This window comes from Labrus bergylta, chromosome 15 (genome assembly GCF_963930695.1).
Source record: "Labrus bergylta chromosome 15, fLabBer1.1, whole genome shotgun sequence".
Taxonomy (NCBI): Eukaryota; Metazoa; Chordata; class Actinopteri; order Labriformes; family Labridae; genus Labrus; species Labrus bergylta.
Window position 1 is genome coordinate 7,485,721 of NC_089209.1, and position 21,572 is coordinate 7,507,292.

The 21,572-nt window shown below is 41.0% G+C and overlaps 1 protein-coding gene across 9 annotated transcripts in view; it reads left to right on the plus strand.

Moving 5' to 3' along the window:
• The window catches only part of ryr3 (ryanodine receptor 3), a 128,507-nt gene that overhangs the window by 96,458 nt on the left and 10,477 nt on the right, over nt 1–21,572 (plus strand). For 2 of the 9 annotated variants that reach the window (XM_065963677.1, XM_065963678.1), the window contains 30 exons: nt 259–340; nt 1,232–1,362; nt 2,499–2,617; nt 3,312–3,510; nt 3,846–3,940; nt 4,251–4,396; nt 5,094–5,181; nt 5,287–5,379; nt 6,469–6,636; nt 7,512–7,571; nt 7,678–7,812; nt 8,070–8,182; nt 9,337–9,721; nt 10,482–10,594; nt 10,893–10,944; nt 11,047–11,100; nt 11,260–11,359; nt 11,830–11,909; nt 12,075–12,151; nt 13,091–13,164; nt 14,434–14,448; nt 16,085–16,165; nt 16,315–16,403; nt 16,499–16,627; nt 16,717–16,821; nt 17,922–18,003; nt 18,137–19,416; nt 19,515–19,567; nt 19,652–19,823; nt 20,794–20,880. In XM_065963677.1, the coding sequence (XP_065819749.1) occupies nt 259–340; nt 1,232–1,362; nt 2,499–2,617; nt 3,312–3,510; nt 3,846–3,940; nt 4,251–4,396; nt 5,094–5,181; nt 5,287–5,379; nt 6,469–6,636; nt 7,512–7,571; nt 7,678–7,812; nt 8,070–8,182; nt 9,337–9,721; nt 10,482–10,594; nt 10,893–10,944; nt 11,047–11,100; nt 11,260–11,359; nt 11,830–11,909; nt 12,075–12,151; nt 13,091–13,164; nt 14,434–14,448; nt 16,085–16,165; nt 16,315–16,403; nt 16,499–16,627; nt 16,717–16,821; nt 17,922–18,003; nt 18,137–19,416; nt 19,515–19,567; nt 19,652–19,823; nt 20,794–20,880 (4,457 nt within the window). Of the gene's footprint in view, nt 1–258; nt 341–1,231; nt 1,363–2,498; nt 2,618–3,311; nt 3,511–3,845; nt 3,941–4,250; nt 4,397–5,093; nt 5,182–5,286; nt 5,380–6,468; nt 6,637–7,511; nt 7,572–7,677; nt 7,813–8,069; nt 8,183–8,441; nt 8,542–9,336; nt 9,722–10,481; nt 10,595–10,892; nt 10,945–11,046; nt 11,101–11,259; nt 11,360–11,829; nt 11,910–12,074; nt 12,152–13,090; nt 13,165–14,433; nt 14,449–16,084; nt 16,166–16,314; nt 16,404–16,498; nt 16,628–16,716; nt 16,822–17,921; nt 18,004–18,136; nt 19,417–19,514; nt 19,568–19,651; nt 19,824–20,793; nt 20,881–21,572 lie in introns of all 9 variants that reach the window. The other 7 variants (XM_065963680.1, XM_065963683.1, XM_065963681.1 and 4 more) reach the window with 4 other exon arrangements.

Below are 21,572 nucleotides of genomic sequence, written 5' to 3' on the forward strand. Positions count from 1 at the left end.
CCATACCAACTCTTTTCTGCACTTTTGTCTTTATCTGTAGAGCTTAAATATATATAAAAAAGAATATTACACAAAAAAAGATAAACTAATTAAATCCACTGAGTTTTTAGATTTTAGTTTCACAGCAGAGAAATGCTGAATATTTGAAATAATAAAAGCTCACTAGTAATCATCGTCCTCCTGTTGTCTTGGTGAATTCCAGTTTGCTGTTGATTTAAAAAAATATGTGTGATTGATTCATGTTTTTCTTTGTCACAGTGAATGATGTGCAGCTCTCCTGCTATCGAATCCTCACCTGCTTCTACTCCCTGGGAACAGGAAAGAACGTCTTCGTGGAGAAGTGAGAGGAACTTCTGTTTTATACAAAATGCAGCCGGGTGGAAAACGTCTTTTAGTTCTACACATGAGCAGCCCTGTTTATTAGATCATTAAGTTCATGTATCTGCAGTGCCACTCAAAGCATCTTATAATGTCTGTAATTAATCTCATTTAGTAACAAGGAAGTGTAAGAAAGCGTTTAATAAAGTACGTTATGCATGTCAGTGTTAATGAAGACACAGCTGCTGAGCTTTTTGATTCACTCTCAGTCTTGACAGACTGTTTGGACTCAGGACTAGTGGGAGGATTTATGTGGTGTCCTGGTGTGTCCTTTACTAAAAATATTTACTACGATACATAAGCCACAGTTTTATCTGTGACACACTCTTTGTTACAAACTTCACATCAGGGTTTGGATCGTAGCCAGACAACATAAAAGTCGGATTTTATGAAGAAAAAAAAAAACCGATTAAAGTAAAATGACTTCACGGTCCCCAGGAGACGACGCGACAGAAACACGACGTGCTGTGAAATGTCTTTTGTTAAAAGCTGTGTTGTTCCCTCACTGGCTGTTAAATGACCAGAGAAACGTCCCGAGTCATTTTACAACTTGAGTTTGGCTCAAGCTGTGAAATAACTCTGAAGTTTTTCTGTCACAAAAGTTTGAGCTCAGTGTCTCCTTAGCTGTCTGGGTCAAATTATACTGATGTCATGGTGTTCTCTGTGGAGGCTGTGAACTGAGAGTTGGGAAAATTAAAATGTCAAAGATAGCATTTTATATTTCAGTAACTCTGAAATGTTTTAGATTGTACCTTGAGTTACTTACCTAACAGCAAAAAATGAATTGAAAGCTTTCCCTAATGCTGCATGGTTTATGTTTTGTGTAACTTTTCTGTCACTTGCGGATCTGCAGGCATCTTCCTGCACTGGGGGAGAGCCTGGCCATCCTGGTGGCGGCCTTGCCTGTGGCGTTCCTGGAGCCCCAGTTCAACGCCTACAACCCGCTCTCTGTCTTCAACACTAAGACTCCCCGAGAGAGAGCGAGTGAGTGTCCCGCTGATCCTGCTCTCAACTTGAATCCTTTTCTCTATTATTATTATTATTATTATTTTCCTCTGGTCTGACACTGCTGTGTGTATACCTCTGATGGGAACATATGAGGGTTATAGCAGCTGATAGCACCATGAAGTGCGCACCAATTGCCACCGCTTTCTGCCCCATCATCAGGTCTTATTCATAAAGCATACTGTGCTTACAATATTCAAACACAAAAACCACCCATCACGTTTTGCAGCTTCATGCAGTCGGCTCTTGTTTTGTGTCTGCATGTGGAGAGGAGCTGTCAGTACCTCAATTCTCTCCGAGCTGTCCTCTTTCCTGAAAGAGGTCAAATTAATGAATATATCATATAAATTGATGGTGAGCGGGCAGAGAGGAGGGGGTCAGGTTATTTTACAGCTTATTATGTCGCACAGACTCTACAGCAGTGAGATTAGTTTCACAGTGTATAAATCATTTTCTCCCTGGAGGGAGGGAGCAAGAGCAGCTCGTCCTTATAATCACTCTGTCAACCTGTCCTGCATAACCACTCCTGATGGACAATAAGAAAAAATCTGCCTGTGTGATTTTTCACACTACTGTCTGCACCACTGTAGCCCTGGATGTAACAGATATACTTCAGTCAAAATGTGATAAACAGAAAGGTTTCACATTCAAGTTTTTTCAAGTAGGCATGTTGTCATTATCACTGAAACATCTGAGCATGTCACCACTTATAAACACTGAGCTGCAGTTTCCACCAGCTTCCTGCAGAAGATAATAATTTCACTCCAACCAAGTTGTTGTTGTTGTTGTTAGTGCTGGGGTTGTGAATTGGAACGATTGCTTTGCAGTGAGGCTCATTTGCATTGAGAGGGACCAATGTTGCCCCAAATGTAAGCAGATTGCCTGATTAGAATATATGCAAACAGCTCCAGAGCACAGAGACGATATCTGCTCTACGTCGCAGTAAAGAGAGCATCTCATCCTTTCACCTGAACTAGAACCGATTTCTTGCACCATTTTAGTAGCATCTGCGAACACATTTCAATCCCTCTCTGAAATAAACCATCAGTTACTTCAAAGATTATTTCCTCGTTTGTTTTAAAATGTGTGTCTCTGTGTATTTCTATTCTTTCTAGTTCTCAGCATGCCCGACACAGTGGAGGAGATGTGTCCGGAGCTGCCGGAACTTCAAAAGCTGCTGAAAGATGTCAACGACGTGTCAGAGTCTGGTGCCCGCTACAGCGACATGCCACAGGTCTGAGGGAGGCTGATGGGACATTTAAACAGAGCTGCAGTTAGTGTTAGATTGTGTGCAGTCGAATGGCATTAAGCCTTAAAAATGACTTGACCTATATGTGGAATAAAAACTAAAGACAGAATGTTAAATGAACATTTTTAGAATATTTTCTCATGATATGTCTCAGTGGGTGTGCAATCTTTATTATACCGGTCCCTTTTTATTTTAAAGAAATTCTCAGAATTTAAGAAGGAATTTCTTTCATTTTGTCTTAAGCACTCAATATTATTTTAAAATCTGAATATTTTAGGTGATAGCCTTCATATATTGTATTTTCGTCTTTGAGTTATCAAGAGACCCAATCAGTAAGTTAATTTGTGTGTGGTTTAAAGTTTAAATGTAAATATAAATATAATTATAGGAATACAAATCACCATCATGCATTTACCTGTCAGTAAGCAAGTTCATGTAGAATCATGCAGTGAGCATTTACTCTTCAACCTAAATGGGACTTTCAGTTGTTGAATTGAACAGAAATGTAGAATTCGATGTGTTTTTGGCTGATGTCAGACTCTATCTGATGTGATAACTTGATGTCTTACATCAAAATAATGAATCACTAATGTCTAATGTCATTTGAAAATTCCTCATCTGTCACTTTTTGTGTGTTCTGAACTTCTGCTGTGTGTGTGTGTGTGTGTGTCTCCTGCAGGTCATTGAGGTGGTCCTTCCCATGCTGTGTAACTATCTGTCCTACTGGTGGGAAAAAGGCCCCGAGAACTCGCCTTCAGATGCCGACTGCTGCACCATGGTGACCTCTGAACACCTCAGCATCATCCTCGGGAACATCCTCAAGATCCTCAACAACAACCTGGGCATCGACGACGCCCCCTGGATGAAGAGGATTGCAGGTAAGTGCGAGAAGCCACACCATTTACAAAAAAAAAACAACAAGGTAACAATTTAGGTTATAAACTATCTCTAAGAAATGAAAATGAAAAGTCCCCCCCTCCCAGTGCCATTATATTTCATCATTATTTGACTTTTTTTTCCTGTGAAAAAGTGAAATTGCTGAATCAGCTTCAAACTTTGCTGAAACTAATAGCTTAACACAGTTTGACAGTTGTCTCATTTGTCACCGGAGGCCAGTAATCTTCAGGGGAAATCTTCTTTGCTCTCCAAACTTGAGCTGCTAATCCTGTGGTCTGTGTCCAGAATTTTATTTTCCATTGTCTCTTGTCTCTAGTCTACTCTCAGCCAATCATCTGCAAGGCCGGAGCAGATCTGCTGAGGACCCACTTCCTCCCCACGCTGGACAAACTGAGGAAGAAGACAGTGAAGGTGAGAGCTTAAAATACACTGAGCATGGGTTATAGAAGCACAGCTGTATCCAGTGCTCAGTGCAAGCATTTTTTTTTTGCTGACATCATCATTAGTCTTTTGGCCTATGGTGTATATACAGAGCTGTCAGTATTCATAAGAGTTAGTCCAGGACCATGATGCTCATTCATATCACCTACTGAGTGTAAAAAATATCTGTTCCTTTCTGAGAGAGGACACAGTGAGGAAGTAATTAACACTTAGTAAGAGGGGGGGTCAGTGTGAGGACGGCTCTCGCTCTTAATTGGATGTTGATGTGCTGCGAGCGTAGGTTGTGTCTGAAGAGGAGCTGCTGAAGGCAGACGGTAAAGGTGACAACCAGGAGGCCGAGCTGCTGATCTTGGATGAGTTCGCTGTGCTCTGCAGAGACCTCTACGCGTTCTACCCCATGCTCATCAAATACGTGGACAACAACAGGTAACAGCAGAGGATGATTGTTGGAGACGTTCCCCTGAGCTACATCCAACTACATGTCGGATTTAAATCTTTGAATTCTGTCGTGTCCTATCAACTCAGGGGTTTTGATCAGAATCAGAATCAGAATCAGAATCGGGTTTTGTTGCCAAATACATTTACACATTCAAGGAATTTGATTTGTTGTATTGGTGCTAAACAATTAACAAGGAAATAAAGCAGAACTAACAACAACTTAAATAATACAGTATAAGAAGATATTACAATATATAAAATAGAATTTAAAAATGTTAAATATAAAATATAAAATATAAAATATAAAATATAAAATATAAAAATTTAAAAATATAAAATATAAAAATTTAAAAATATAAAAATTTAAAAATATGAAATATAAAAATAAAAAATAAGAAACACAAAATGTACAAAAGGTGCAATGTAGGAGCTGTGCAGTGGACTATGAGAAAAAAAATCTTGTGTGCATGTAAGAAAAATACATTTAAAGTCCAGTGGGCGTTAATGTTATGCATAAAGAACAGTTTCAGCGTTCACATTACTTGATGTTTTTCTGACTGTGGGGCTGATGAGAGTCTGATTTGGCATATACTGTTGTGAGATGGTAGCTAGTGGGGTTCTGAGATTGTGCACAGATGTAACACAATTTAGTTCCAGCAAGTGAGAAAATGTTGTGCTCTTCCAGGTCCAGGTGGCTGAAGGAGCCGAACGCAGACTCCACTGAGCTCTTCAGGATGGTGGCTGAGATCTTCATCCTGTGGTGCAAGTCCCACGTATGTCCCAGCTTTAAATCTCCACTCTCATATCACCAGATGACTGTAGTTTTGAGGATGTCTATCTAGATTAACCTTCTTCTTCTTTGTCGTTCCAAAATCCAGAACTTTAAGCGAGAGGAGCAGAACTTTGTGGTTCAGAATGAGATCAACAATCTGGGCTTCCTGACCGGAGAGAGCCAGACGAAGATGTCCAAGGTAAAGAACACGGCTCATACAAATACAAATAAAGACATGGTAACACATGTCATTAAAACAAACATATTATTATCAACATTGTATGATTTATTTCTCTGTGGGTTGAAACTCCTTTTCACTTAGTCAGCACTTTGTTTTCCTCAATGTTTTCCTGATGGGATCCCTCTAGTGCTCACTCTCTTTCTGCTGTGTTTCACAGACTCTGCTAATGACATGAAAAGTCTCTCTAAGCACTTTTCTTGTGTTTTTCCCCTGACATGTGCTGAACGTGTAGATTTAAGATGTCCTACAAATCAACTGCACCAGTTCAATCCTCTTAAATCCCCCTCTACACTGAGGGTCGTAAAGTCGGCTCATATATCCGGATGTTGACAGTGTGTTTCATCATCAACGGCAGCACTAGCTGTCACTGAGAGACTTTGTTGTTTATTTATTTTGGCAGAGCCGGACAGTTTATTTTATTTTTTTTACTCTTTGGGTGTTTTGACACGATCCCTCACAGTGAAGGAAAGCTCTTATTTCTCGCCGACCGCGTCTCATTACTGATTAATGTTCAAACACTTTGGGTGCCTCTTATGTCATTTTATTCATCAATGCTTAAAAATGTAGAAACACTCAATATGTCTGATAGCTTAGACTTTTAAATTGGCTTCCAGATTTGGTTAATTTAAACTTGAGTGCCTTATTTTAAAGATTTTGCAAAAGATGCTGAAGTAAAATGAGTATGCTCTCAAGAAATAGCTGGAAGAAAGTGTAACTCATACATGACAGGAATGATTAAATCTGATGCAGAGAGTTAAAGGAGTGGAGGGTTGATCACTTGATCATGACTTGTTTCCTAGTTGTTATTTAAGAATGAACTCCATCTCTAAATCACAATCCATGCATAAAATGAGAACAACATTAAAGCAATTATAATGAAACATTCAACAGGCATAACCAAGGAATACTAGGACAAACTGTATTTGAAATAAACGGCCCAGATTAAAAGATGTGTTTGAAGATTTCATCGATTATGTCTGAACGTTTGGAGTAGGTGAACCGTCACCGATCATAGACTGAGCTTATGTCCTCTCTCTCTCTCTGCAGTCAGGAGGGGACCAGGAGAGGAAACACAAGCGTCGTCGCGGCGAATATTACTCCATCCAGACCTCTCTGATCGTAGCTGCCTTGAAGAAGATGCTGCCCATTGGCCTCAACATGTGCACCCCAGGAGACCAGGAGCTCATCTCCGTCGCCAAGATCCGCTACAGTCTGGTAAATTAACGAAAACAGGACCTCGTACAAAGACTCAGAGACTTATTTAAATACAAACTAACTACGTATTTACAACATTCTGGTCACTTTTTTCCTGTTCACAGCCTCACAGGGCAACTTTCTCCATCATCATCTTGAATTTAAATATGTATCAAACACTTTTCCTCTAAGCTGCAGGAGCTGTGGAACGGTTCTGCTCTCAGTTATTATTCTCAACCTTTATCTCAGGATCACTGCTGACATTATTCTCTTATCTGGAGAAAACAAGCTGCGTTATCTCAAATCGAGAATCAACCTGTTATCATCAGAACACATAAGGTTGTTTCCTCGTATTACTTCTGATGATTATCAGTTTAAGTTTGAGGACTACCAGTTATTGATAAAGACCATCTGACAGGAGTTCAATCAAGGTTTAACACAGATAGAAAACACATTGTGTCTTTATGCGGATGTCTTCTTCTTATTTACAGAGAAGAAGGCAGTTTCGGGTCATTTCTTGCAGTCATGAAAGGGATCTGAGAGGCTGAAATTTGGTGCAATCTAATAAGAGGACACTCACTTTTGAATACTTCATAAAATACATTTGATCTCTAGAAGACAAAAGGGGTTTAGAACTCGTATTTTAGAATAATAGAACTCAACATAGAATAATAATTAGTTTGTGTGCCAGTTTTCCTAAAAACAAATAAAAGCCATTTCTACAAACTTCCTCCCTTGATGAAGTTAACATAATTATTTATACAGTTTTAAGACTTTCTTTTATGTATGTAGACCATCGTGATTGCTTTTTATCCAAATAATCACCCTGTATGTTTTATTAAAAACGTATTCTTTATTTAAATTGCTCTTTCACCGCTCTATTCTACATTTCATAGAAAGACACAGATGACGAGGTGAAGGACCACCTGCGACAGAACCTCCACCTCCAGGACAAGGTAGCACTATGTTCTGTACAGGGATCATTCCAGCAGCACTTTAATTCATGTTTAATGCAGATGTTGCATTTTTTTTAAAAATTGATTGAATATTACTGTGCTGCAGTCTGAAGACCCAGCGGTCCAGTGGCAGCTGAATCTCTACAAGGACGTGGTGGTGAAGAGCGAGGAACCAGCCGACCCGGAACACACGGTGGAGCGAGTGCAGAGCATCTCTGCTGCGGTCTTCCACCTGGAGCAGGTATGTCATTTTTTACACTCTCACAGACGATGCATCACATGACCATGAGCTCGTGTTTTATTACCAATGAGACGTTCAAGTTAATCACAGAATTTTCCACCGAGGGGATTATCAGAAAATGAATGAAGAACATTTCATTTTTAGATACTTCGATATTTTATCTCTTCGATATTTCGCAACACAACTTTAACTCCAGTTCTGCACACATTAATCTCCCTCCACAATATATAACCCTGTACATGTTTCTTATCCGTCAGGTGGAGCAGCCTCTGAGAAATAAGAAGTGTGTTCGGCACAAGCTGCTGTCCAAACAGCGTAAGCGTGCCGTGGTGGCTTGTTTCCGCATGGCCCCGCTCTACAATCTCCCCAGGTGAGTCTGCTCGCTACCTGTGTGGGAACTGATCAACAATGTCAATAAAGTGAATATTGACATGCACTTTAAAAAAAAAAAAAAGAAAGAAAGTTGTGTCTCAATCTAACCATACGTAACAAGTCACCGAGTTTCCATGGGGAGAGGGGCATTTTTTTCTTATTGTTGTGTGCCCATGTAAAACCCCCTCTTCACCTCCCTAATGACATTCTCTCCTCTGTGTTGTTTTCTTGCATAACACAACCTCATCCTCCCTCAGATACAAAAATAATAATTACTTCCTGAATGGCTATCGGGAGGTTTGGCTGGAAAGGGCGTTCAAAGCCTCCAGCTTTGACCGCCTGTTCTCCCTGCTGACGGTAAAGTGAAACTACAGGGCGAATGCTTCATCTTCTCAACCCCCCTCCCCCCAACCCCCAACCCCCCACCCCTTGCTCCCTTCATCCACCAGGCTGTGGACTGATCTCTGCCTAGCAACCAATTGTTTCTGCACTGTTGATTCTGATTGGTCAGCTAGACAATGAGGCCAAGAATTGACTGGGAAAAAAAAAAAAAACTTACCTTTGGAAGTGGGATTAAAATACGAGCTGCAGGACTTTGTCTAATTTCAGGTGAACCCTGAAGGAAAGAATGAAGAAGGGAAAGAAGAAAAAAAGAAAGACTGAGATACTTTTATTCGAAAGCTACCTAATTTACAAAAGTTTGATTTGTTACCATTTTACAGAATTTTAAAGTTGTTTTATGTTATTTTGCTTTCACAATCATTTTAATAGATTTGATTTTCATCAAACATTTTGCAAAAGATTGTGCAGATTTACAACCAATCCGTGCAGTTGTTGTCAAATATACACCGATTTGTTGGAAATCTGCACACCTCCTATTCTGTGCATGCTCCTTTTAATGACTTTTTCCACCCAATGGAAGTAACCCGCAGTTATATTTTAGATCAAACGTGACCAGTCAGAAGAGCCAGTGGGTCCCACATTGACCAATCACCACCCTGCCTGAAATGCACTTCCTGTAACCCCTTCCTTCCCCCCTTACATCTCTCCTTCCTGTCTCCTTCCAAAAACTCACCAGTACCCACCCTAATGCCACTCTACCTCCTCCCTCCCCACTCCCCTCCATTCCTCCCCACCTCCCCCCTTCCCCAGGCATCGCGCTATCAACTTCTTCATCCCGGCCTATCAGAGACTTTGGATAGAGGCAGAGGAGTACTCCTTTGAGGAGAAGCTAGTTCAGGATCTGGCAGTAAGTACTGGGCTCGCCTTGCCCTTGCCCCACGTGCCCTGCGTTGGCACCACTCTGCCAGTCCTGTCTGCCGAATGCTTCTTTAGCTCTCCGCCCGTCGAGCCCTGGGAGCGCGCCTGGGTGGGGACGCCGCCCAAAGCACCCAGGGGCCTGCGCTCTAGGCGTTCCAAACCCTTCAAACAGAGATCCGTCAGGGGTCAGAGGCTGCATGACCAACTCAGGAGACACAGGGTCAGCTCCGGCGCTCACAGCTCTAGAAAAGCAGGCTTTGCCTTTCTGACCGCAGCGGTAAGGAGGGCCTCTCCCTTTATAGGAGTCACTAGCTGTTTGGCTGTCAGATCTGGATCCAACCCATCAGTTGTCTTTTTTTCGCTGTACTCTGTAAGTCTGTAGTGTGAGTGTGAAGGTGACGTTTCTAAACACGTTCTGTGGCCGTGATCGTCAGTGGCATGCTCGCGTAGTCGTGAAGATCACATTTCATATTCGATCTTTGTACGCTGATGTGCAGCAAATTCACCAATACGCTTCAACTGTGCTGCTAGAATATATTATAGAGTACAGCCTTAGATACTCAAAACTCGTTGTTTATGTTTTGGAGGATTTATTTTCATCACAGTTTTTTATTTGACAGATCTGTCAGAGTAGTCGTGTTGTTGTGATAGTCCCTTTTTGTCAGGCTCGTCGGATCATTCCTCATCTTCAAAGTCATCTCACCACATCGCGTACTGCTTGCATCTGTTTCGCTGTAACATGCATGTTTACAAAAAATCTGGTTCCAACGCTGGTTCATCGTCCACTCTTATATCTTCCTCTTCCCGTCCTCCTCACACGGATCACCCGGGCATGACACAAACTCATCTGCATGCAAGTGCTCGTTGAATGTTATCGGCTCATTTCAGTGTTTATTGACCAGTGTGTGAAAAGTGCAACAATTTGATAGTTGTGTTGTAAAGAAGAAAATGATGTGATGACTTAAAGCGAGGGGTAATCAAGTGATCAGAGGAGACTTGTGCAGAGCTAACTGTTTCACACCTGTGGACTCCTGCAGAAAACCCCGATGAAGATAGTGGAGGAGGAGGAGGAGGAGGTGGCTGAGATCCAGCCAGACCCTCTCCACCAGCTGATTCTCCACTTCAGCCACAATGCCCTGACAGAGAGAAGGTGAGAGAGTGACATTCGGAGTTACAGAGAGCATTCATCAGGGCGTTTTTAAATATATGCTTCTCTTTTATTTTGAAAGGAATCCCTATAGGTGACAAACTGTTGGTTCATTTGTGGTTTATTGAAATGCTCTCCTTTGTAGTGTTGATTAATTAATCAAATATTATTTTAAAAATCACTGTATTGTATCAGGTATATCAATGTTGATATAGATTAAAAGCAATGTTTAGCCTACAGTAGATCTATTTAGATATTGTTTCTCGATACTGTACAAATAAATGACTTCATTACTTTTCAGTTACTTGGAAGAAGATCCTTTGTATATTGCATATGCAGACATGATGGCAAAGGTAGTGGCCAACAACAACTTTAACAATATAAATACTGCACAGCTGGTAAGACCTTCAACAGCATGAAAAATGAGCTCTGAGTCTTGTCCTTTGTGTCATCAGAGCTGTGCAGAGGATGAGGAGGAAGAGGAAGAAGGGAAAGAAAAGACGTTTGAGGTTCGCTCTCTGTAAAGCAGATTTCAACCCCGTCTCTTTAGGGGGTTAAATAACTTCTCTGTTGTCAATAGATTTGAACTTTCAAGATTTAGAGGGTGGCACAGTGATCGTTGTGATTATGACATGCACTCTGTGTTTGGTTGTGTGCGTCGCTCATAGGAAAAAGAGATGGAAAAGCAGAAGATCCTGTATCAGCAGGCGAGGCTGCACGCCCGTGGGGCGGCTGAGATGGTGCTGCAGATGATCAGTGCCAGTAAAGGTGACGAAGAGAGGATTGATTCTTATCTTATTTGACCTTTCCACTGTTATACAACATTACTGGGGTTTTGTTTCTCAGTAAAGGTGTAGACATGATGCTTCTGCTCAGGCTACAGCTTCATGAAAGTAAACCTTTTACTATATTATCTGTTATTAAATATGTAGATTCAATCCTACTGATAGATGTGGTGGATCATCTTGACTTAGTCTCAAAGGAGGTTAAAATGTGATGGTTCACTTCAGTGTTTTGGCTCCATATGAGCCCAGATTAGAGAGTCAGCAAATGTTGGACTTTGTTGCAACTTATTGATTTGAAGATATTATTTGATACAGAAATATATTATAGCCATAAATCTAAACCTCTTGGTGTATTTTACAGAACCTTCTGATATGCTACAGTGATTTAAAATTTGTTATCAGTTAAATCTTCTTCCGTCCTCCTCATGTCTTTCTTATTTTCTGTCTCATCAGGTCGTCTCGGCCCCATGGTGACCTGCACCCTCAAACTGGGTATCTCCATCCTAAATGGAGGCAATGTGCAAGTTCAGCAGGTAAGATTATAAAGCTTGAATACTGCTCTTATATACTTATCTCTTTGTATTATTAACTAAATCATTCAAAGGAATACATACCGTATGTCTGCACAGCATGCTCAGAGACTACGCTACACTTTTTTAAAGGTGTTTCAATGCTTTTTTTTATTTTCTTCTTCCTAGAAAATGCTTGATTACCTGCAGGAGAAAAAGGATGCAGGTTTTTTCAAGAGTCTCTCGGGACTGATGCAGTCATGCAGGTAACGTCATATTATCTTTCCAGTGATTCCTAATCAGGGGTTTTTGTAGCTCAGGGAATACTTCTGCAGATGCCTGAGAGCAGATTTAAAGAGTTGTGAGGACCTGTACTAATTAGAAATAAATAAATGTTTTGATCTTTTAGCTAACTATTTTAATCATTTCAATTTCTATAACTATCAGCTGACTATTATTTGAAAACCAATTTTCAATTCATTCTGGCCTATGATTTTTATTAGTACAGGAATCCATTACTTTAATTCATTCTGCTGAGTCATTCGTCTTTGATAGTCACTTGAAAATTGATTTCCCGGAGATGGAGGACTGATTGATTTGATCAGAACCAAGTGGATTTTCTCACAGGCCGTGTGGATAGAAATATTTCTTTCTGTGCATAAACCACCAAAAAACTGGAAAGGACTTGTAAAGATATATATTTGTATATTTTTGTGTGTTATTGCCTTTTTTTAAAGAATAATACATAAAAAGAATATATATATTATTTCCAGTCCCTGCAGTAAACTCATTTTTTGATACACTCTTACTGTACATGATAGTAATCCACAAGTACTTTGGTGTTAAAGGGTAAAAGCTTACTTCATAAAGGGATACAGTCTTCTTCAAAAGACAAACATATGTATACATGGTAACATTTAGCTTCAGTCTAAGCAGCGGTAATATGATAACTCATCAGAAACATCCTAAATATTAATAAACAAGAGTGTGAAATAATATTTTCACCATGCCCACAATCAAAAGTAAAACTGTACATTCAGAATATGGTAGATGTGGACACACTGGGGGTGTTGATCTGAGATCGCTTTGAGACAACTTCAGGCCAAGAAAGTAGAAGTAGGAGACCAGTGACTCACACAGCAGAAAGAAAAAGTGATGTGCAGACAGAAAGTTCTTCTGTTTGACTTCAAAGTTTCTCTCCCTAGTGTCCTGGACTTGAATGCATTTGAGAGGCAGAACAAAGCAGAAGGACTTGGCATGGTGACAGAGGAAGGTTCAAGTAAGTCAGGAGCCGTCCTATTAGATGAGCTTTTTCTTTTTAAATATTCTTCCTGGTTTTCCTTCTGTAGACGATCAAGCATTGAATGTTTTTCTCTTAAAGTTCAGTAGATCCCAGCTGTTGAACCACCTTCTCTTACTCTTGATTACAAAAGACCCTACACATCATTGAACTAATGCTGAACCATGACAAAAGTACCACCTCAAGTGTCCACTCAGCTGTCAATAGATGCTAGCTCCTAATGATTAGATTCTGTATGGCTCATGTAGATGACATAATCAAAACTGACAAAACATTGATATCAATGGGAATTTTGATTATGAAAAAGCGTCTGCTGCTTGCACTACAGTCTTGAAGTCACTGAAGTTGTCAGTGTGGTGTCTTTAATGTCTTCTCTTTTAGTACTTAAAGGAAGTGTGAGTTCTAGATGTGTATGTTTTATTAGATATTTTGAGACTGTTTCATTTGAGGTTAAGTGTAAGTCTTTTTTTTTAGAGTATATTTTTGGGGTAGATATTTATCTTGTCATCTCTACCTCTATTGGGGCGGCTGTGGTGTGGAGTTATCGCCTCTCAACCGGAAGGTCGAGGGTTCGATCCCCAGCTCCTGCAGCATCATGTCCGAAGTGTCCTTGGGCGAGATACTGAAACCCGAATTGCTCCCGCTGCTTCTGCGGCGGCGTATACCTCTGCCATCAGTGTGTGAATGAGGTGTAAAAGCGCTTTGAGTAGTCTTAAGACTAGAAAAGCGCTTTATAAGCTCAAGTCCATTTACCATTACCATTTATCAGAGCAGTCGTCAGTGAGTGGCTGGTAACGATAGAAAACTTGTCTCAGAGGACATGGTCCAGCATTAAAACTAAAAACCTCTCTCTCCTCACTTTTAACTCAAACACTCCTCACTTGATGCTTCTCATATCAAACTGTGTCCGTCTTTTCATCATTCAGTCCTCTGCTAAACATTTCCACTGAGTTCTGTGTTTAACAATTCACTTGTTACTACTCGTGTCTCCGTTCCTGTTGTAAGTGTTTCACTATGACTGAATTCTGATTGAATACTCATCGTGTGAGATGCCACATGGATACAACCCAGGCCTATGATTTCCTCCCGTCTGAAACTATTCTTTTTAACTGCATGACTTTGTTTTTTCACTCGTAATCGATATATTCATATCTCTTGGTATTGTAACTCTATGTCCTCTCTTTTTGCTTATGTCTTCGTGTATTTTTTGTCTCCTTCCTGTCATTTAAAAAAAACCATCGATGGCAGTCCACACAAAGCGGGGTAAATAGCTAATTTAGATAATACTGATATGGCTATGCTTCCACCATGAATGTCTCCATTTATGTGGTCCATACTCCCGGCTTTATTTGTTACCCAGCCTCTTCCTCCTCCAACATGTCTGTATGGACACATTGTGCATGCAGTCTGTCAGAGTGTAAACGGATAGTGGACAATTTAGATTCCATTGCCTGTCTGTTTGTGTGATATTTGTTCCCATCCCTCCAAGTTTACATTTACTAATGCAAATCCTATTACTGATGCTCAAATCTGCCGTTGTAAGGCTTTCTCCTACCACCTCCCGAGCGGTTTGACTCAAAGGTTTGTGGACTCTTCCGCAGCCTAAGCAAAGCTTTGTCTTGCTTTGGTCTTGGGGTCTGATTCACAAAGCTGGTTTCCATACAGATGTTGAACTTTCACATGGTTTTGTCTGCTCACAGAAATGTTTTTTTTTTTTTTTTTACCCTGTTGACTGGATGCTCCATGGACTGTATAAAGAATGGACAGTGCAACACTTTGCCTTAAGTGAAGCCAAAAGATTTAGAGCTCCCCCTACTGACTGGTTTCATTATAGGTCATAAACTTTGGTTTGACCTATAAAATCAAATGGTTTCAATGTGTTAGTTAATATCATGATATGTGTTCAAATCATCTTTTTTTCTGAGAAGATTCTTTTGAATGAGTCATTTAATGTTTTTTGAAAAAGGTATTAAATGCAGGGCTCATTGTACAGAGGGCTGATGTCCTCAGAGCGGATGGCCTGGGTTCAAATCTGACCTGTGGCTCCTTTACGGCATTTCATTCATGTCATTGCCCACTCTCTCTCTATGTCCAACTCTATCCACCGTCCTTAATCCCCATTAAAGCACAACTAGCCCAAAAGTAAATGTAAATTGATAATGTAGATTGACAGCTATGTTGACGATTGCTGCTCCTGCGATACTGCGTGTCGCTAACAGCAGGAGGAACAGCAGGAGGTAAACGTAACAAACACTAACACAAGAGTCAGTCAATACCAAAACCTTTAGGGTGTGAAACCGACACAGTATGTTCTCCTGTGGACTTTACCGACTCTTATCTGTTTTATCAAGTTAAACGTTTGTTCCGCTGCTCTGCCAGCTGATCCAGATTGCGTAGACACTAGCTCCAAAGCGCCTGTCAGGGAGTTATCAGGGCTTCATCTTTGTACAATGAGAGGAGGTTTAGGCGTGTTGTCCATCTTCTTATACAGTCTATGGGATAATCTGGTTGATTTAAAAATGAATTATGACCCACATCTGTTCACTACTTTTTTTTTATTTTTCTGGAAATGCATCCTTTATCAGGCCCTATGGTGGCCTGCATGTGAAAGTTGTCAGGCTTCCTCCAGCTTATGGAAATGTCCTAGTGTTTCACTGGGGAGCTACTGTAAGAGCATTTTTTTTTTTTTTTTAAAAGACCCTTTGGATTCAGTTTTCAACTTGCAATCTAAAGGCACTGGACTTCACAATTGTTCTTGTAATGAAACCTGTCCTGCTTGCCTCATATTAATTGCTTTTGGGGGGAGTTTCACATATTATTACACCTTCCTCATTTTGAGTAATAAATACTTACTTTGCTTGTTTTACATTGTCTTCACCAAGATGCCTTTTTCTCTAAGGTTCCAAGGTGCTACAGAATGATGAGTTTACTAAAGATCTATTCCGGTTTTTGCAACTTCTGTGTGAGGGGCATAATGGAGGTGAGGTCCTACATGTCTTTATGTCAAATGTCATATATATCCACATGTTATAGTGGTGTAAGTTATGTTCTCTCCATGAGGGCACATTGAATCTGTGAAGGGATGAACAAACATGGAGCAAACAAGGATTAAAATACATTTCTTCCCAGATTTCCAGAATTTCCTGAGAACTCAAACTGGAAACACAACCACAGTGAACATCATTATCAGCACTGTGGACTATCTGCTCCGTCTTCAGGTGTGTAAAAACACAAATGGAAAGCCACAAAATGTACACGCGCTATTACATCTGCCACCATCTGCATTTCCCACTAATGCCATCCTGATCTATAGGAATCTATCAGTGACTTCTACTGGTACTACTCTGGCAAAGACGTCATCGACGAGACTGGAAAAGTCAACTTCTCCAAAGCTCTAGATGTTGCAAAGCAGATATTCAACTCCCTGACTGAGTATATTCAGGTAAGAAGCCGATACCTCGGTCATCACAGTTACATTTTCAATGTCAAGATAAGTCATGATGTGTTTTCTTCCTCACCTCCTTCCATCAGGGCCCGTGTATTGGAAACCAGCAGAGTTTGGCTCACAGCAGACTGTGGGATGCAGTCGTTGGCTTCTTGCATGTATTTGCCAACATGCAAATGAAGCTTTCACAGGTAACATCATTTTGCTGCTCCTCATACGGCCAGAAATAAATTAATAATCTACAGAGTGTGTTAAAAAAGAAAGAAAATCTTTATCCCTTTCATACATTTATGTTTTAAGAATTAACATAGTATACATCGATATTCATTTTTGTGTCATTTATCAATTGAGAATCAGTGGCACTTTTTTTTTTTTTTTTTTGCGCTTTTTCTTGTGACTTTAATGGAGATATAGGACAGTGGACAGAGCTTGAAATCAGGGAGAGAGAGTGGGGAATGACATGCGGGAAAGGAGCCACAGGCTGGATTTGAACCTGGGCCGCCCGCTTTGAGGACTAGAGCCTCCATACATGGGGCACCACTGCGCCACCAGCGCCCCTAGTGGCAGATTTTAAGTAGCATTTGCTGTGAAGTCACAGATGGCAACCAATGCGTAACCGCTTTCTTACTTATTTATTTTTTTCAACACTGAAAAAATCTCATTGGCTAAAAAGAACTCAGATTTTAAAATAACAATGGCACTTTAAATATAAGGACTAAAAGACCACTGCCTTTGAACAACCATGTACAGAAAGGCCACATAATGCTTTCAGAATGAAAAAAAAAAAAAAAGGATACACGTTACCACTTTTTGTAAATTCTATTTATGAAAAAATTCAATTTTAAGAGACAAATACGCAAACAATAGACAGAAAACAAACAACTGATTCTACTTTACCTAAGAAAGAAAGCCTCTGCAAATTTCTAATAAGCTCCATGAGCAGAAACTTGGTGAAACTAGGATAAATATTGGAGATGCTTTTGAAAAATTGAGAGAGGTTAGAGCGCAGACAATTTCAAGATTGATGCAGAGCTGGCTAAACGCTGAAGCTTCAGTGTCAGCGACATGGCGACCTGCGTGCACATCGACTCAAGGGAGGAGGGGGCGGGGGGAGACAGTTCTCTCCAATGTTCAAGTAAAGGGTTGGTTAATATGGCACTTTTTTTTTTAGCCTTTATTTAATGGTAATCTTGATGTTATAACACATTTAGAGTCACAACTTTGTATTTTTATTCTTTGAGAAAAATGATTCTGAACAAAGCTGTGACAGAAACCTCTTATTTTCTGTCAGGATGCTAGTCAGATCGAGCTGTTGAAGGAGTTGATGGATTTACAGAAAGACATGGTGGTCATGTTGCTGTCTCTACTGGAGGGTAAGAGTCTGAAATGAAGATGTGAAAAAAGTTGATACATGTTATCTGCTGTTAACTCAGTTCTGGTAAATTTCTGAATCCTTTTCACATTGTTCTGTGCACAATCACTGAAATGAAAGCGTTCCTTCTCTAGGTAATGTGGTGAATGGAATGATTGGAAAGCAGATGGTCGACACTTTGGTGGAGTCTTCGAGCAACGTGGAGATGATCCTGAAGTTCTTCGACATGTTCCTCAAACTGAAAGACCTGACGACCTCAGACAATTTCAAAGAGTATGACCCCGAGTTCAAAGGCATCATCTCCAAAAAGGATTTCCAGAAGTCGATGGAGAGCCAAAAGCAGTACAGCCAGTCTGAGATCGAGTTCCTGCTGTCGTGTGCAGAGGCCGATGAGAATGACATGTTCAGCTACAAAGAGTTCGTGGAGCGATTCCACGAGCCCGCCAAAGATATCGGCTTCAACGTAGTAGTGCTGTTGACCAACCTGTCGGAACACATGCCGCACGACTCCAGACTGGCCACCTTCTTAGACCTGGCAGAGAGCGTGCTCAGCTACTTTGAGCCGTACCTGGGCCGCATTGAAATCATGGGCAGTGCCAAGCGTATCGAGCGGGTGTACTTCGAGATCAGCGAGTCGAGCCGCGAGCAGTGGGAGAAGCCGCAGGTCAAAGAGTCCAAGCGGCAGTTCATCTTCGACGTGGTCAACGAGGGCACGGAGAGCGAGAAGATGGAGATGTTTGTGAACTTCTGCGAGGACACCATTTTTGAGATGCAGCTGGCCTCGCAGATCTCCGAGCCCGACGTGGTGGAACAACCCGAGGAGGAGGACGAGGAGGAGGGGAAGAGCCTTCTCGACGAGCTGGGCGGAGACGAGGGCGCCATGGAGTCCGCCTCGGCTTTCACCACCGCCTGCCGCTCCGTAAAGAAGAAGATCAGCAATGTCTTTGAAATGTTCTCTATTAAAAACATGCGCAAGCAGTTCAAGAAAGTCAAGAAGCTGAGCATCAGGGAGATCATCACAGGCTTCTTCTCCTTCTTCTGGATGCTCTTCACCGGCTTCTTCAAGGGAATCTACGGCCTCATATTCGGGTTCTTCCACGTCATCTGGTCCACCATGTTTGGTGGCGGCCTTGTTGAGGGAGCCAAGAACATTAAGGTCACAGACATCCTGGGACACATGCCGGAACCTACTCAGTTTGGTATCCACGGCGATGCAGTTGAAGGAGAGAAAATGGAAGCCATAGAGTTGTCGGGAAGCTCAGATTCACCAGCGCCGGCTGGAGAAATGGCAGAGGTGGACATGTTGGACATGCTGACGGCACCCAAGAGGGAAGGAGGAGGGAAGCATGTGGAGCCCGGCCTGGGTGATGTTTCTGAGCTGAGTGCTGAGAGCTCCTCTGCTGACACCAAGAAGGTTTTGAATCCAATCTTCAGTAAAGTTCACGTTTGGTGCATGATTTGTAATTTCATAAATACCATTCAGACCCCCCTGAATCACTCTGTGTCTTATAGAAAGCTGCCGCCAAGACTGTTGAGACCCCAGAGAGCGAGAAAGAGAAATCAGAGTGAGTAAAATGAACGGAGTGTAAAATAAAAAATATCATCATATAAAATGAAATGAACCTTTTTTTTTTTTTTTTTTGATACAGCACGGAGAAAAAGGAGAAGGAGGATAAGCCGAAGGAGGAGCAGGAGGAGGCGGCGAAGGAGACGGTGGCAGAGGAGAAGGCCAAGCCTAAATCCAGTCAGCCTAAAGAGATGGCGCCGACCTTCATGTCGAGCGTCTTTGCTCTGCTGGACGTCATTTTGAACAAGATGCTGGTGAGCTGCCGTACTTCATGTTGGGGCGATAGGCGACCAAAAATTGTGCCTTAATATTTTTTCCTGGAAAGAAATAAGAGAACACAGTCAAATGTCACATAGTCACCTTTATTCACAGCCAACTGCACGATGTCAACATGAAAAATGATAAAACAATAAACTACCCGTTTGTGAATTAAAGAATAATAGTAAATAGATATACTAGAGGCAGAGGCAGAGCGGGATGAAGAGGGACAGAGAGGGAGAGGAGAAATAGGTCAACTAGTGTCTCCACAGAAGAAACGTATAACGCTGCCTTTAAGCAACACAAACTTTATCGATATGAAGAATAATATAGATTTCTGCCTTTTAATAAGGCAGTTTTTTCTTACCACTGTAACTTTTGCTGCTTTGCTAAAGTGCTCATGATGGATAGGCCGGGTCTTTGTAACATAGCAATAAGTAAGGTCTTTTACCTGCTCTTTGTAACATAGCAATAAGTAAGGTCTTTTACCTGCTTTTTGTAAAGTGTCTTGAGACACCACTTGTTATGAGTTGATGCTATACAAAATAAATTGAATTGAATTGAATTGAAATGTCTTACCCTATATCTCCTTTTTTAAGGTTTATGTTTGGGCTTATTTTGCCTTTATTGTACAGTCAGGACAGTGGATAGTGTCAGAAACCAGGGACAGAGAGAGTGAGGAATGACATGTGGACAAAGGAGCCACAGGTCGGATTCAAACCCGGGCCGCCCGCTAGAGGTCTAAGGCCTCTGTACAAGGGGCGCGCAAACTAACCGCTAGGCCCTAGCGCCCCATTCGTATATATCTATTTGAAAATATATCGATATATCTTAAACATGTTAAATGTATATATTGCACAGCCCTACTTCAGAATAGTCGAATAGTTGTGTTTTCTTCTTTATGGTTCAGCTCTGACTCTTTGTTGTGAAGTTGTTCTCCTTGTTAATCACACTTTCCCCCTGCAGAACTCTTTGACTCGTAACTTCTACAACCTTCGTTTCCTGGCTCTGTTTGTGTGTTTCGCCATCAACTTCATTCTTCTCTTCTACAAGGTAACACGGGTCACACTTCCATCCACGTGTCATCAGAATATGATTGTTCAAGATATAAGAGAAGAATATGCATTTACTTATTTTACAATGTGTGAAGCCATCTGAGTGAAGCCATCCTCGAGATGGCTGCTATCAAACAGCTTCACCAATTTACATCTTCTCTTCATGTTTTGACTTGGAAAAGTAACAGTCTTGTCATTTGTTGAGGCACGTCTCTTCATAAAATCAGAAGCTTAAGTTTCACACTTTCATTGCAATATGTAAAAATTGGTTTTAAACTACGCACCAACTTTCCCCCCTTTTCAAATAACAAAAACTTTTGTTGTGTACATTTCTGGTGTTTCAGCTCAAATTAAAGACGTTGGTGGACAGAAGCCTGATTACAGAAATGAAGGCCAAAGCTTGCTCCACCTTTCTTTCTATGAAACAAAAGAGACCTGTCTTGTTTTATTTAACGTTAAAGAATACGGCGCCGTGCTTTGACTTAATGCAGTTGTGTACATTCGGGTCAGGGCTGACTAGATAGGCCAACTTGTCACACATAATAAGGTGAACAGACACCCCAATCAGGCTTACTCAGCAACCGATAGGAATACAGGTTTCCAACTCACCACTCAAACAGTGTTGCTAAGCAACAACACTAATAGTCTGTGTGAACATTACAACACCTAACTTCATAAAAGGCTATAATA